This window comes from Acomys russatus, chromosome 10 (genome assembly GCF_903995435.1).
Source record: "Acomys russatus chromosome 10, mAcoRus1.1, whole genome shotgun sequence".
Lineage (NCBI taxonomy): Eukaryota > Metazoa > Chordata > Mammalia > Rodentia > Muridae > Acomys > Acomys russatus.
In genome coordinates, this window is record NC_067146.1 from 36,360,297 (window position 1) to 36,377,492 (window position 17,196).

A 17,196-nucleotide genomic window follows, 5' to 3' on the forward strand; every position below is an offset into this window, starting at 1 on the left:
TCCAGGAAGACCAGGGTCCTTACAGTGCAATGTCGAAGGAGCTTTCAACTGTGAAGATTATGACATACTTAGTAATGTGCATGAATTCCCTTGTTTTTAGACTTGTCCTGGACTAGTCAGTAGCCACCTGGATTCTGCTGTGTGAAGGGCCACGATTGCTGCCTGCTGCTTGAACACCTTTTCCTCTTCCAGTGCGTGGTGACTCTGGGAGAGAATACTTTGCAGTATACTAGTGGTTAAGATATTTGGAATAAAGCTAATATTTTTTACTAGAAGTACTTAAGGATAAATCAACAGAAACTGAATCTGGGTCCATCTTTAAGATGTAACCAGAAACAATTAGTTGACTCTAGTAAAAATTTTTGAAGTAAGGATTACATTAATATTTCAAAATCCTTACTCTGTAGATACGTATATTTTAATTTTTCCCCACGTATACTTTGATTTACTTGGGGAAGGAGCTTTTAAAGAGGGGGGTGGTTTGCTATCTCTTTAGCTCAGAACAGCGTGCCTTTGATCTCACACATTGTACTTTTGTGGACACAGTAGCCATGCTTCCTGGGAGGTCAGAGCCGGGCACCGTCAGTCCTGCCCTTGACTGGGTTAATGACATCCTTAGACTTCATTGTACGCTGATTTGAATGAACCAGCGACACTTGGCCCTTTGCAGCATGAGAAAGCCCCCAAAGCTCTGGAATTTACCTCCACATCAGTAATACCTGAATGTTTTTAGCGTTAGATTGTGTTGCGTCATTTGAATTATTTTCGACTACACTTTGGCTTTGGAGAGGGGTTGTTTAGTTGACACTGGTACTTTGTGAGCTTGATAGCTGATGATTCTAAAGTGCATGTGTTACACAAGTTTTAACCAGTCAGGAGATTTTTATTTAGCCAATGATTGCTATTTTATGTTTTGTATAAATTTTGTTTAGGCTGCGATGTTTAGCTTTTAACTTCTTACTCTTGCTGTCTTGAGTTCATAACTATGTTGAATGACACAAGATATTTAGCATGTAAAAAGCAGGACTTTTTAGTTTTTGTTTTTAACAGCTTCATATTGAAGCTGAGACGTACCACAAACAAATTGAGTGGCAGGCCTGGTATGCTGTATCTTGTTACATAAAGCTATTGCCAGAATCTTAGTAAACACAATGTTTTAAAAGGTTGTTGTCTTTGTATATTAATAACTAATTATGACATGTTAACTTTACATGAGAATTACATTACCGCTCTTTCTGTGTCATGTTTTACTAAGATTTTGTGCCTCATATCTCTGCTGAATTATTAGGAATGTCATTTCATTTTACACTTTTATATAATCAGGTTATATGAAATATAATGATGTACAATTTTGCCTGTTTCAGAGGGTGTGCTAATTATAGTGGAATACGCACAGAACATTTTGGCATGAAGAGGCTGAATAAATAGCTATTTTACTTAAAATAGCTGTGCTCTTATCTCCCGTTGGGTCACGGGTAGTTACAGAATTAACGGTAACTCTGCCTTCCAGTTTGTTTGGGTTTCTGAGGTGGGGCTTCTCTGTGTAGCCCTGGCTGTCCTAGAACTTGCTCTGTAGACCAGGCTGGCCTCGAACTCATGGAGGTCTGCATGCTTCTGCTTCTCTAATGCTGGATTAAAGGTGTGCGCCACCACTGTCCAGCTCCCCTCAGGCTTTTATTGATAAAAATAGTACGTTTCTTGGGAGGTTTCTTAAAATTTCCTACTTAAAGATGCATAATATTTCCTATTACAAAGGTTTCAAAAAGTTTGAGGAACATAGGATATATCCCACCCCCTGCCAAGAAAAAAATTTTTTTCAAAATTGATGCTCATACAAATGTTAGAAAAGCCAATTGGGTCGCTTGTTTGTCACTTTTCCCAAATGTGCAAAGACAGTCAGTGGGCTGCTCTAGAGTGTGATGGCCACATCCTGCAAGAAGCAGCTGTTTGTTAGACTGGATGGAGATGGTGATTTGGCGAAAAGAGTCTGTTGGTTGGGATGTACCTTTCTTGGTGTCTGGTGACCTTAGCAGTCTCCTGATAGCCATAAAAAGGATATTTAGGGGTGTTGTCCCTATATTAATTCCATGGTTATGATAATATACAAGTTAATAACATATCTATCCTCTCCCACCAAAACTGCCCTTTTTCTTTCTTGAGTGATTTTACACGAATGTTACAAACATGGCCCTTTTTTTGGGGGGGGGGTTGTTTTGTTTGTTTTTTTGTTTGTTTGTTTGTTTGTTTTTTCCGTGACAGGGTTTCTCTGTGTATACTTGGCTGTCCTGGACTTGCTTTGTAGACCAGGCTGGCCTCAAACTCACAGTGATCCACCTGCCTCTGCCACCCAAGTGCTAGGATTTAAGGCATGCGCCACCACGCCCAGCTTTGACACATCTCTTATAGAATGCCACTGTGATAACTGTCAGAAAGTGATGAATATCTGGGTAGAAATGTTGGGTTGATACCAGTGCTAGCTTTTTTGGTCTCTTTGTATTCCTCTGGTTGCTCTTAAGCGTTTTAAGTACTCTAAGGGTGTCTATAAATTTTATTTCATCCAAAATACGGATTTGTGTCCTTAAGTTAAGATACGCTAAACCCTGATCCTTACTTTCCTCTCATTTCATATAAGCAGTATAGTGGCCTGAGACGGGATGCAAATTGCTTGTAGCTTTCACACAAGAAATTTGTGTTATTTCAATTTAAAACCACTGGCATTCTTCAGGTGTATTTGTAAGGGAGATTTTGAGAAATCTTTCTTTCCCTCAGTTGTATCTGCTTTATTGTAGGCATTGCTTTATATTTTACTGGAGACTTAGAGGAACTGGGGATATGTCTGTATGTATCTCAGGGTGAATCATGAGGCTGGCCTGGTGGAGCAAACCTCCACCCCCAAAAGATAATTTGTGTCCTAAATCGTAAGCGTGGTCTGTAGTGCCTCACCTCTGTAAAAACAACACAGACTAGATTAAGTGTCTGTCCCTCCAAGGTCTCACAACTAAGATGAAGTGAGACAATGGACATTTTAGCCAGTGTAGCATAGTCATACGACGTTTTTCTACCTTTGGATCAAAATTGGAAGCAAGTGAGTTTTCTATTTGAGAAGCTCCTGTCTATGAGATTGTGTGGGTCTCATGAGGAGGTCACCAAGTGGTGACTTTAGGTGGCAGCCTTCAAAGGAGCTATTGATAGCTTGGAAAGTTATTGACCCCTAAAAAAGAGCTTTGTGACTATATGTTCAAACAGGGAGAAAAATATTTAATTTGCACTGCGGAACTATAAATGAAATAATATGAAATACCATTTTACATGGTATTTAGTCTCAGAAATAAGGTAAATAAAGAAGTGGCTACAGGTTTTGGATGTACACAGCCTTAACAGCTTCCCTGCATATGTGCTGTTAGCGTCCACTTGTTTGAGAACATTCTGTCTGGTTGCTGGGAAGTTGCCATGGCCACATTCTGTTTTGGAGTCCTAGAGTTAGTGCCAGCTTGAGACACACGCTTGGGAGAGCAGTGTGTCCCGACGCCACTCTCAGATGGAGCAGAGGGCTCTGAGGAAACTCGTGGACCCCATCAGTAAAACTGTCAAAAGCTGTAAGTCCTGGGCAGATCCCTCGCACTGCCTCAGCACCAAGACTCAGTGAGACAGACACTAGTGATGAATTAGTCAGGGTACTGGACATGAGTGAGTGCTCTGGAGCCACACACTGAAAGTCATTTCTAGTATTTTTGGTCATTTAAAAATAAGAGCTGCAATTATGGTGCACACCTTGAATCCTAGCACTCAGCATGGTCTACAACATGAGTTTCAGGCCAGCCAGAGCAACATAGTGAGACCCTGTCGCAAAAAATGGGTCAGGGAGTGGTGGGAAGAAAATGAACCGATGGCTTAGTACATAAAGCACCTGCCACATAAGCCCTAAAACCTGAGTTCAGTCTCTGGGGCCCATGAGAACCAAGTCTGAAATGCTGTCCTTGACCTGCAAACCATACACAAAATAGTAGTGATAATTTACTTTAAAAGTAGATATAAGCAAGTGAGCCATTACACTTGTATTAGAAACATTTAAGCCATCAGGTGTCCTGACATGTGGGGAGACTGCCTGTCACAAATGCAAAAGAATTATCTGCCAAACAAAGCATAGCTTTTTATTCTGTTGACAATAAGAATTTTAAAATAATACATATTTACCTTGACCAGTTCTCTGGTTTCTAGCACAAAACTCAGTTGCAGATTGCTCTACTTTTGGGGACTGGCAGAAATACATAAGATGATTTTAGCCAGTGAGATGGCTCAGTAGGTAAAACAGTTTGATTCCTGGAACCTATGGTGGAAAGAGGTTATAAAATATCTTGAGCCCCTCAAGCACCTCTCTGGGGCTCTTTTGCCACCCTTCTACTACTTAATTCTTAGATAATCCTTAAAATTTTATAAATTAAGCCAGTAATGAGTACAGTAAATATGTCTTAACTGCTTGCTTGTATGGAAGCACATGGCACACATGCATTCACACACACACACATGAGGTATATGTAAGTAGGAGTGAGCAGAGCTTGGTGAATGTCTGGGGTCTTGCGCAGTCTTTTGTTTCTGTAGAATTTGTTTGTTAAAATAGTCTCAACTAAAACTGGAGCTCAACAGTTTGACTACAAAGATCCCCAGAGCTGAGACACGGCAGCTGCTGCACTAGCTCTCCATGGCTATTTGGGGGTCCAAGCTCAGGACCTACCTGCTCTGCAAGTTCTTTACCAACCAGGGCCCCTCCCCAGGCCAGTTACTGCTTTCTAATGGAGCCAGTCATAACACTGAAAAGGAAAAGTTGAATGCACTTAAAAACCTACCTTCCTGGGGCCTGGAGAAAAGGCTCAGCGGTGAAGAGCACTGGGTGTTCTTCCAGAGGATCTGGGTTCAATTCCCAGCAACCATATGGCAGCTCACAACTGTAACTCCAGTGCCAGGGGATCTGACACCCTCACACAGACATACATGCAGGCAAAACACCAATGCATATAAAATAAATGATTAAAAAAAAATCTAGGGCCTGGAGAGTTGGCTCAAGTTAAGCATACTAACTGCTCCTCTGCAGTTCCTGAGTTCAATTCCCAGTAACCACATGGCTTACAACATCTATAATGTGATCTGATGCCCTCTTCTGGCCTGCAAGTGTACATGCAGGCAGAGCACTGTATATATAAATATTTAAGAAAAAGAGAAAACTACATTCCTAATAGAGCAATGTCTACTACCCATGTGTTTTATACCATAATTTGTTACTTGAAAGCAATTACACACTTTGTAATAATTGATCAGTGGCATATCTTTTATAGTCTTTTGCAAGGATACTGTTTGGGGAGGAAATCATTGCTTTTCTTTTTCTTTCTTTTTTTCTTTTTTCTTTTTCTTTTTTTTTTTAAGTTTTAACATTAATTCTTTACTTGTGCTCCAAATACTCAGACCCTGAATGGCCAAGCGTAGCTGTTGTGCCTTCGAGGTCCCTTTGTAAATTCAGACTGATGAGTACGGTTACCTGTGCTGGTACCTTGGTCTAGCCAGCTGTCTGTTTTACACTTGTGTTACAGACAAATCCATTGAGGTGAGCGATACTGTACAACACACCTCACACAGAGTTATTAGGAGAGAAGACCCCGGATTCCTCTGGGGGTGGGCAGAGCTTTCCAGGGTGAGGACTGGTGGGGTTTTGTTTCTTGGCCCCGGGTTTGGGCTTGGCTTTTCCTTTGTCCTTTTATCCTACAGTGAGTAGAGAGTTTTACAACTGTCCTACATGCTGTTTGGTCTTTCTGCCATCTAGAAGTGACTCATGCAGTGTGCTCCTTCATGTTTCATCTGCAGTGCTCCTCACTCATAGGTGCTCCCACCCCACAGGAGGCTGCTGTGTTTACCACTTGTTTGCAGATATTTGAGAACCTGCCGCTGTGCTAGACCCTGCTGATCACACTCAGGCTAACGCTCACAGCAACTTTTGGATGCAAGTGCTCATTTAGTTGTTTCTGACTTTCAGACCTGCATGTTTACCTCTGAAGGTACTTGGTCAGGTGCCTTGTCATGAGCCAGAGACAATGGCTTTGCCATTCCAGCAAAGGGAGGGAAAAGTTTTATATTATTTGCCCTTGTGGATACAAATTTTTGGTGGTTGGTGTTGATGAGTTTTTAATAAAATTTACTCAGACTCAGCAGGGCCACCTCTAGGCATTTGTGAGACAAAATAGTGTGGTGTTGCATAGTCTGCACACACATTTCCTAACGAACTCTGCGGGGAAGGGTTAGAGGCTGTGCTGTGATAAGGACAATCCACCTCTGCTGTCTCAAGCAAAGAGAATTAGAACTCTGGGCAGGGTTAGTAGAAGGGATAACTTAAAGTGAGCCTGGATGTTTACTGGTGATAGTTCTAGAAGCTGGCAAGTCCAGCTGGAGATTGAATGGTGTGCTTTCTAGCTGGTAGGGTACTGGTATCGTGTTTTATATGGGTACCAAACAATCACTTGAGAAAGGCCCCACTTCCTAATACTGTCAGACTGGAGTTGGGGGGGGGTTCAACATACAACAGGGGGAACCCACACAAACCATACCACATACGTGGCTTTATTTTTATGAAAGTTTGCAGCAACACTCCATCTCTGTGACATGTCCCCAAGATATGATCATAGTTGAGAAACAATACTTTACTAGACCGTGAAAACCAAGGAGAAACTGAAAATGGTTAAATTAGAGGACACTGGGCAACTAGCTATGCTGTCCTGGACTGGACCTTAACACCCATTAGTGGGAAAATTGCTAAAATACAGTTACAGCCTATTACTTAAAATAGTTTGCAATGACCATATCTTAGCTGTAACAAAAGTTGGATAAGATTTGGCATTAGAAACTGCATGGAGGGGCTGGAGAGATGGCTCAGAGGTTGAGCACTCTGCAAGCTTCTCGGGGAGGAAAGCTGTCACCACTCTTACCTAGCTGTGAACACTAAGCTACAATAACAACTGACCTGGCAAGATTTGTCCACTGGTGCAGTAATGGCATGGGTGTTGGCGGGGGGGGGGGGGGGGGGGAAGGTTGTAACCTTTCCTAATTGCAGTCAAGGCCTGCTCCAGAGACCGAGACATATTCCTCATATTGTGCACCTGAAGGGAGATGATAGCACCTAAAGGGAAACCCACTGCTGTCATTTCACTAACTGGACATGGTCAAAACACTTTGTAAATACTTCATGTTTGCATAGAATTAGTGCTGCTCTTGGTCTTCATTTAAAAAAAAAGCTATTGCAGTAAGCAGCAGTTAATGGAGATTCCTAACTGGTCAAACTTCTGAAATAACTGCAGTGGAGTTCTCAGCCTTAAATGAGTCTACATCACCGCATTAGGCTCAAAAAACATTGTGGGGGGTGGGGGCTGGAGAGATGGCTCAGAGGTTAAGCACACTGGCTGCTCTTCCAGAGGTCTTGAGTTCAATTCCCAGCAACCACGTAGTGGCTCACAACCATCTATAGTGTGATCTGATGCCCTCTTCTGACCTGCATGTGTACATGCAGGCAGAGCACTGTATACTTAATAATATATCTTTCAAAAAAAATTGCAGAAGCCAGGCATGGTGGTACGCGCCTTTAATCCCAGCACTTGGGAGGCAGAGGCAGGTGGATCACTGAATTCGAGGCCAGCCTGGTCGAAAAGCGAGTCTAGGACAGCCAAGGCTACAAAGAAACCCTGACTCAAAAAACAAAACTAAAAACAATCTAACAACAACAAAACATTGCAGAAGAAGGGAGCCAGAAAGAATAAAGAGCTAGAGGGTGAGGAAGATGTGTCACAGATGCTGTCTTCCTTGACATGGCATTGCTCTTGCACTAATGAGTCACTGCAGCTGTGGTTACCCACACAAGACAAGATTGAGCCTGTCAACATTTCATCATGAAAAGGGAAAAGCTGGTGAGCCCTGCCGCTGAGGGAAAGGGCTAGCACTCTCTTCAGTGGTTCAGCCACCATCACTAAGTTCCCAGGCTCCTCTAGAGGTGCAGAGCCTCCCAAGGATGGTCATGCAAGCAACCCTAATTAAACCCAGTGGGGGGGGGCACACAGAGAAAAGACAGGAAAGTGGGAAAAGGACTTGGGGAAACAGTTTTAATGTGGGGGTAGTGGGGTGAGAGTAATAGCAGGTGACAAAGACAAACATTTGTTATTACATGCATGAAACTGTCAGGGAACACACCTTGCAGGCAGCTCCAGCAGTGGGGGGAGCCCCTTCCAAAGTACTTGTTTCTACTTATATAAACTTGGGAAGAATTTAAAAATACACATTTCAGGAGTTTCCTCAGACTTCTACTTCCTGAACCTTGCCAATTTCATTTACTTTCTTGGTTTGAGCCTTCCTCCAGGAGGGAATGGTTCAAGTCAGGAAATGGTAACATGACAGCTGACAATGAAATTGTCTTTCCGTCACGGCCTCATTTTCAGTGTATTCTATTAGCTGAAACAGTCACAAAAATACCACTGTATTTTAAATTTTTTTCTGAGGCAGGGTATGATTGTGTAGCTGTCCTGGAACTCGCTCTGTAGACCAGGCTGCCCTCAAAACAAGATCCACCTGCTTCTCCCTCATGAGTGCTGGGATGAAAAGTGTGCACCTCCACACTGGGCAAATCTCACTAGTTTTAAAAGGAGGTTACTTAGACCTCATTTTTCTAGTGAAAATGAAAGTCACATAGCTGAAGGCAATAGCACATGCCTTAACCCTGAGGCAGTAGATCAAGAATTTCGGGCAGCCTGGGCTACATGGTGAGACCTTGCTTCAAAACAAACAAGCAAAAATAAAACTGTGTTGGACAGATTGTTATGATCATGTAATGATACAAATTGCCGACTTTCCATTCAAAAATCACTTCAAGAATGTATTATGAAAGTGGTTGTCCTTAAATCCAAGCCCTAGTTGTCAGCCAGAATTGTCTGGTGAGCTTTGTGTTGTCTTTAAGATCGGCCAGTGCGCTGCTGGCACCTGCTCTCAGAACACAGGCTCTGAGCCCTCAAGCTGCCCCCTAGATCAGCGCCTGCTCCTTTGAGCAGTGTCACCTCCACTTGGGGTATTGCTTCATCACTTGGCACCTTCCCTAGGTGACTATCTCTTCCTTTGGTATGTGATTTGCAATACTTTATTTATTTAACTCTTCACGTTTGTTTTAAGAAGATCTGGAGAGCAAACACTCTAGGCAAGCGTTCTGCCACACCACAGCTCCGCGTTTACGCACCTCTTGGTAAGTCAGCCCCCTGGTCCAGGAGTTTCCATTAAGACTTATGCAATGAATAAAAAAATAGCTATTAAGGAGTATGAGAGTTTAATTTGATCCACAAAATGAATGTTATTAAAGCATTTTGAAATTTGAATTTTCTGAATCCCTGGTTCCTGTCCTGACGGCACCATAGTCCCCTGTGCATGTTTAAACATCACTCTCTAAGTCTGGAGTGAGCCCTGTGCGAATATTTCAAATTTCCAGTTGGAAGGCTGAAGATCTGGTAGAAACAAAACACCACAAACTACTCAGTAACAAATAATATGTGGCCATCTGGGGCTATAAAAAAGAAATAGCTGCACTGAATCTCAGTGGCTAAATCTGCATCTTAGTTTGTCTTCTCATTTTACAGTCAAGAAGAGTGAAGTTGAATGTCTCATACGACTTTTCTACAACTTGCTGGAAAGACCTGTTGGCAAGCTTACTACTAAAGGGATGGACCAAAACACGTTTCGAGGGGTCCTACACAACATATTCGGCATGACTGATGACATGTTGATGAATAGGGGTAAGAGGTCACAGCAAACCAAAATGAGTTTGGTCTGATGTCCTTTTCTCAAGACTGGACTTTCTTCCAATTGCCAAACTAGAAAGGAGTGAATTGTGGTAGGCAGGGGAGTGCTGCAAACAACCAGCCATGATTGTGATGAGGGTTTTTAGCACAGAATTTTGTGGCTCCTAGCAAGGAAGTTTTGAGAAATAATCATCACTGAACTGACGAATCTAGTGGTTATCACACACACACACACACACACACACACACACACACACACACACATGCACACACACAAAATACAGAAGAATTTAAAATAATGTTTAGCATTAGTAATTTACTTTGAGATATTATAGAAATTCTACAACCGATTTGTCACTACTTTTTATTTTTGAGACTTAAAGTCATGTCATTAACTCCATGGATTTTTTTGTTTTGTTTTGTTTTGTTTTTCGAGACAGGGTTTCTCTGTGTAGCCTTGGCCATCTTCTGATTTAAAAATACAGGGGGACAAACACATTTCTAATAATTTTGATTACCTCGAAGATAGCACCCCCCTCCCAATTGGAAGGAAAGTTCTTCTATCTAAACACAGGGTGGGCATTATAAAGCAAGTACAGTTACAATATGCTTACAGAGTCTTCTTCTTTTTCAGTGTTCTTTGTATTTGACAAAGACAGTGATAACTATGTAAGTGTACAGGAGTGGGTGAAAGGATTATCAGTGTTTCTCCGAGGCGCTTTTGAAGAGAAGATGAAATGTAAGATGGGCTTACTGGCTTGGTGATAATACCTATCAATTCTGTGTTTAGTATGCTGCTGATGCAACGACAGAGCCATCGCCCCAAAAGGGACAAGAGAGAGTTTATTGCGGAGCTAACTAAGAGTGACCACAGCCTGAGAGCTTTGAGTCAGGTTTACCCAAATTTCACTTTCCGATGTAGCAGCAATTTTGTGAAGTTTCTGTGACTAACAAAACAACAAAGTCATACAGCAAAAACACTTAAAATATGTTGGTGACAATATTAGGTGTGTGGTCACAGCATGGCAGGGACCTGTTACAGGTCTCGCATACTATCTGCTGACACTCTCAGCTTCTGGAAACAAATAGGCACGAGGACGTCAAGTCACATACAGAGGTGGAAAATAAATACCCTTCTGGTCTTTATGAAGGAGAGTTAAGAGAAGGCCAAAGATGGCTCAGGCCCAAGTGAGGGCTCTACAGAGGAGGACTACTGGGCATCTGGGAGCTTGCCCTGACCCACAGCTCTATACAGCAGCAGCTCTCTGGGGACTGGTGTGGTGGTGTACGCCTGTGATCCCACCACTCTGGGATTACATGCCTGCCCCCACCCTCCACCCTGCCATGGTACTGTCTATCTCCTATGCTTTTCTGCTGCTGTCATGGTTCCCCGTGAAGAATCCTGAAAACAGCCAAAAGCATTTTAGACACCAGTTTTCAGGGAAACAAAACGGCTTCAATTACACATTTGCTTAACAAAAGACTGCAGGGTTCTTTGTAGTTGAGCAAATTTTTGTTCTTTTTTGCGCTTCCACTTGAATTTTGACTTGGACCACTGAAAAAGGAGGAGAGGGGGACAGGAGTGCTTGCTGCTTCCCCAGAGGACCCAAGTTTGATTCCCAGCAGCTCACAACTGTCCATACTCTATCTAGCCCCAGGGGACTCAATGCCCTCTTTCCGGCTTCTGTCGGCACCTGTGTAAACATAGGACACACTCACACAGACACAGACACATACATTTTCTAGTAAAAATATGTCTAAGCTAAAGACACATTAGCCCTTTTATAACAGTGTTTTGAGTAACCACTTGTTTGACATTTAGTAACTGTGTGCTCGCGTAGTCCTCTTCCTATTTGGTATTTCATGAGGTAGCATGCACAGTTCCTGCTCTGCAGTGTTTGGGACTACAGTGCTGGACACTTAACTCCAGGGCCTCACGCATCTTAAAGCCAGCACTCTAACCCCATCTCCCACCCCACTCCACTCCCTCCAACCTCACAGGGGGCCTTACACAAGTCTCACCAAGAAGTGCACAGCCGTGTCATGGATGTCACTCCGTGTGGAAACACTTATCACTGGTGAACATAGCTGTGGCAGTGAACGGAGTCACCTGATTAAATAGCATCACACAGAGGAAGATGTTTCCTCTCTACCCCGACTTCCTAAAATGCTTCTTACACATTTGAGGAGTTCAGTTGGGGGAACACTATTTTCCACAGTAGGCTTGTTCTTCAACTTGTTTTTTGTTTTGTTTTGTTTTTTCAAGACAGGGTTTCTCTGTGTAGCCTTGGCTATCCTGGACTCACTTTGTAGACCAGGCTGGCCTCGAACTCACAGCGATCCGCCTGCCTCTGTCTCCCGAGTGCTGGGATTAAAGGCGTGCACTACCACGCCCGGCCCCTTTGTTCTTCAACTTGTATGTTATGCTGTGGTGTGGAGAAATTTAACAGACACACCCACCTCATCTGAAACGAGAGTTTATTCCTGGTTTTTGTAAAACATTTAACTATTAATAAACCCAGGGAAACTACTTCACTGCTATATTCCCAGGGCATGAGTTGGGTCATCTGAGCTGGAAAGCGGGGGTGGGGGGGTGGGGGGGTACTCTTTAAGGGAGGCTTGAACACAGGGCAGACCCCAGGGAGATGACTTTGTTCACTATCTAAATGTACTGGGGGGGGGGGGTAAAAGTATGTGCTTCGTCTTTATAGTCTATGTGCAGAGAATACAAACACACCATACACACTTACGTAAACACACACATGTAAGCATGCAAACAAAAGTAGGTTAAAAAAAATCAACCTCCTTTACTGCAGTTGGAAAACATTTTCAGACCCCCAATCCACGAGCTGTGAGCTGTTCTCTCACCTGCCAGGGGGGCATTTAATCCTGTGGAAAGGAATTTAAGAAGAAGCACTTGATTATAAAACCTCTGCCCTATAGTGGATCAGATCAGTAACTATATTAACCCTTTATTACCTTATGCAGAAATAACTAATGATATTTTGTTTGTTCAATTTTTGATTCCTATGCTTTCTAAAGTCTGCTTTGAAGTTTATTATTTACATGGGGAATGTTATATTTCCCGGGAAAAAATTTTTGACATGTTGAAGAACAGTCTCTCCCAGCAGTCTCCTGAAGAAGAGAATGATGAAGGGGTAAAGGAGCTGGTAGACATAAGCCTGAAGAAAATGGTAAGTGTGGGCACGGCAGGGCACTGCGCTGCTCGGAGTCGCTGCCACAACAGGCCGCAGAGGACTAGCGCTTCCTGTGGGCACTTCTCACTTGCCTTTCGTTTGCTTTCCTGCTCTGCCCACTACCTAACACAGTGCCTCACTGAACGTGGGTGCTCAATATATACGGGATGGCTCAGCGACTAAATATTTATTATGTAAAATAAATGTTAGATTAATTATTTTAAAATGTATTTCTGTCAGTAAAATCTTACTAATTTGGGCGGAGGCTAAATTCAATAGATGTAAAACTGCACACCACCTTGTTTTTCTCTTCATGATCTCACTCTCTCCATCTATCTAAATACTCAGAAAAACACCAACAATGAGAAACATTTAGCCCTTACCCAGTGCTTACTGTACAGCAGTCCTTTCATGGCCCTCTGTAGTATTCATTCATCTTGTCCTCTGTGTTGTTCTATTATCTCCACGTTGCAGATGAGGAACTATGAAGCACAGAACTTGTGGTTCAGAACTCACCTCACAATAAATAAAGCCTTACCGTAGGGGCTCCTTATCACAGGAATGGTGAATCCACTCTTTTCTAAACTGTTTTGAGTAAGGGTTTGTGAGCCCAGGGCAGCCCGACACTGACTGACTGACACTACTCAAATCCTCAGAGAAGAAACAGCTAAGCATGGTGGTGTACACCTCCGATTCTAGCACTCAGATGTCTGAAGGATTACAAGTTCAAGACCATCCCCCCTCCTCTCCTCTCCTCTCTCTCTCTCTCTCTCTCTTCCCCCTCTCTCTGTGAGAGACAGAGATACAGAGGGAGGGACAGAGATACAGAAACAGAGGAGGGGAAGAAAGATGAGACACACAGACTGGGAGGGTCAGTGTCTAACACCTACACAATGTGCTCTTTTAGAAACACTAGCCGCTGCTTGGGCTGAACGCAGATGCCTTTTTCACAAGACATTCCCACATTCTTTTCCAGAAATGTTCATGGAATACACCTTATTCTGATGGCTTTCCTCTAGATTAGCTCCTAAGCACAGGCACAAAGTGAACAATCAAGGTCATCTTACCAGTCCAATCCAAGGCAGCAGTTTAAGGGACTTGTAACTCCCACAGAGTCCCCCTCCCTGGATGCTGCGCATAAGCCTTGCCCAGAGCATTTTATTGACTGACACCCCGGCTTCTACTGTGATCCAGGTGGGCAGAACTGTGCTTGCTCTCCGTACCTCCCTACTTACCCAGATCTCAGCCCATATTCCATGTACCCATATCTCAGCAGGAGCCTGCAGGCTCCCTTCGTAGTCCAGCCTGGACAGCTACTCCAGGTGCCTTCCTCTTGACTGACCGCTAGCCTTCCTACGCAATGAGCTCCCAAACAAGAGGCCTTTTGAAATATAAAATTATGCTAAAAAATCAAGAGACTTGTGGTTCTGAACCACAAGTTCTGTGCTTCATAGTTCCTAAAGGGACAGTATATTATACAGTTCTCCCAATGTTTTGCAGGATTCCTCAGTTCCATTATGTTATTGACAGGGCTGCATTGTGTATAGCTAAGGTGGCTCTGGTGAGGATAATAAATCAGTGACATCTATTAATAAATACCCATAGGTTTGTGTAAATAATACCTTCAGGAGAACGAACTTAGAATTTTTCCTAGCAGTCTAAATAGCTAGTTTTACATGGCAAAATTAAAGAGACTTTATCATTCATCACAAAATCACCTTTCTCCCTAGGATTATGACAACGATGGCAAGATCTCTTTTGCAGACTTTGAAAAAGCAGTGAAAAAAGACAGACTTTTATTGGAGGTGTTTGGACCATGTTTACCAGATGCAAAGGTAGAGTTACAAATACTGAGAGCTTAAAGTGGATGAAGGGAATATTCATTAAAATTATAGAAATATTTGTGTGTCTGTGTGTGTGTACATGCCATGTGCTGGCTAGTTTTATGTCAACTAGTTTAGAGTCATCTGAGAGGGAACCTCAGCTGATGCTTCCACAGGTGTAGGGCATCTTCTTAGTGACTGATGGGAGTAGTGCCCAGCCCATTGCGAGTGGTACCATTGTTGGGCTTGTGGTCCTGGGTTCTATAAGAAAGCAGGATGAGCAAGCCATGATGAGCAAGCCAGTAAAGCAGCATCCCTCCATGGCCTCTGCTTCAGCTCCTGCCTTCAGTGATGGACTCTGAATGTGGAAGGAAGCATAAGACAAATAAACCCTTTCCTCTCCAACTTGCTTTTGACCATGGTGTTTTATCACAGCAGCAGTAGCCTGGGACACGCCACAATGCAGAGGTCAGAAGACAATTCGTAGGAGTCTGCTCTCTCCTGCCCCCTTGTGGATGCCAGGGAATTGAACTCATGCAGTCTGGTTTTTTGAGCCAGGGTTTCTCGGTATAGCCTTGGCTGTCCTGGACTCAAGTCTGTAGACCAGGCTGGCCTTGAACTCACAGCGATCCACCTGCCTCTGCCTCCGCCTCCCTGAGTGCTGAGATTGCCGCATGAATAGTCAGTTTTTAAAGCAAGTGCCTTTAAGCACCAAGCCATCTGGCTGCCCAGTTAGGGGAATTTTAAAACTTAGAAAACAATATGTGACAGCTGCTCACCTTTGCAGCCTCAGCCCACTGCCAGGTTGAAGGCAGTCATAAAGTCATCAGCCTCATTCCAGATGACATCACTGACTATTTCAGTAATCACGGCCACACACAATCCCTACGTTCTGTAAGTATGGAGACACACGTTAGCAAACCCAAACCAGAGTCTATTATCTTTCTTACATGACAGAACACCAAGTAGGAAGTAGAGTATGTGCTGTCAGTGCTCCCAATCAATGTGTAAAAGGCTTTCAATTTTCAGAGCCGAATGGCTGGGTGGGAGAGAGCCCTCAGTTACTAAAGGGCTTCCCAATAAGCAGAGACTCTGATTTCAACTCTCAACAGCTATGTAAGAAGCTGGGCATGGGGGAATGTGCTTGCAATCCCAGCACTGAGAAGGTAAAGAGGCAGGAGGACCCTGGGGCTTCTTGGCTACCCTGCTTAGCGCAATTGACAAGTGTCAGATCCCACAGCTCAGAGGGAACGATACAAATGCTGCCCCCTGGCTCCGACACTAACACATACAAGTGTGCTCTCACACACAAACACACATGGCAGGGCACTCATGAACAGAGAACCCACATAACAGCTCCTCCCATGAGCACTGTAAGAGAAGTTCTGGATTGCCACAAACTACATGAAAAATAATCTTCAAAGTCATTTTTAGCAGTATAAGTCAATCTCCAAAACTGTTTCGTCTTGTATTCACTAAAAAATTCCTATTCTGCCTCCCATCAGTATCACTGCATTTAACAGGGTCCTGAGATGTAGACACACACACAGCAGTCTCTATCTGTGAAGCCTGACCCAGGTGGCATTTGTCCTTTCCAGCTCCTTGTGTTGTAGGCCGTTACTATATCTTTTACCTGAGATTTCAAGCTACGTAATCACCTCTCTGCATGCAGAACCTAACCCTGGTTGGCAGCTTCCTGTGGCATCAGCAGCACTGAGAAGCCACACTGGCAATGCACCACGGCAACTGAAGAAAGCCTTATTCGACACAGTCAGCTACAACCCGCTGCAGGAGGAGGCCCTTTGACATGAGAACTGACATGTGTACAGCACACAGTGCAGCACGTGCTGTCCCAGCTAATTTTTCCCAGAAAATATAATGGAAATAGTTGAGACAAAATTACATGGTCCACTGACAGAAGAAAAAGTACAGAGGTGCTGACAGTATAGAAATCTAGAATTTCCACCAGGCATGGTGGCACATGCCTTTAATCCCAGCACTCAGGAGGCAGAGACAGGTGGATTGATGTGAGTTCAAGGCCAGCCTGGTCAACAAAGTGAGTCCGGGACAGTCAAGGCTCACATAGAAACCCCACCTTGAAAAACCAAAAACAACCAAACAAAAAATCCTAGAATTTCCAAAATTGATTAGCTTTTAGATCATGATAGTTCATGTAAATTATCCGTAGAAGTTACAGTATTATGTATGTTTCTAATATCAACTTTGTTCTAACATTTTATTGGCATTTTTCCTTTACAGACTTGCCTTCACTTTGAAACCCTGGTATTCAAAAACAACCCACCTGCTAGCTTTTGAAGACAAACTGCTCAATACTTGAATTAAAGTCAGATCCTAGTTGCCTTTATT

General features: G+C 43.3%; 1 protein-coding gene across 1 annotated transcript; it reads left to right on the forward strand.

Annotated features, from left to right (window-relative positions):
* The first annotated feature begins 3,038 nt into the window (after window positions 1–3,038).
* LOC127194550 (calaxin-like) lies at window positions 3,039–17,190 on the forward strand. The gene is made up of 6 exons (XM_051151997.1): window positions 3,039–3,596; window positions 9,648–9,803; window positions 10,444–10,548; window positions 12,852–13,003; window positions 14,737–14,841; window positions 17,089–17,190. Exons 1-6 carry the CDS (start codon window positions 3,539–3,541, stop codon window positions 17,143–17,145), a joined length of 633 nt encoding a protein of 210 aa, XP_051007954.1. The 5' UTR covers window positions 3,039–3,538; the 3' UTR covers window positions 17,146–17,190.
* Window positions 17,191–17,196: the final 6 nt, after the last annotated feature.

Bases quoted from the DNA above. Each gene is read 5' to 3' on its own strand.
- LOC127194550 (XM_051151997.1), top strand. From the start codon at position 3,539: ATGGAGCAGAGGGCTCTGAGGAAACTCGTGGACCCCATCAGTAAAACT. The intron at 10,549-12,851 runs GTAAGATGGGCT...TGCTTTCTAAAG, and splicing joins TTTTGAAGAGAAGATGAAAT to TCTGCTTTGAAGTTTATTAT. The intron at 13,004-14,736 runs GTAAGTGTGGGC...CTTTCTCCCTAG, and splicing joins ACATAAGCCTGAAGAAAATG to GATTATGACAACGATGGCAA.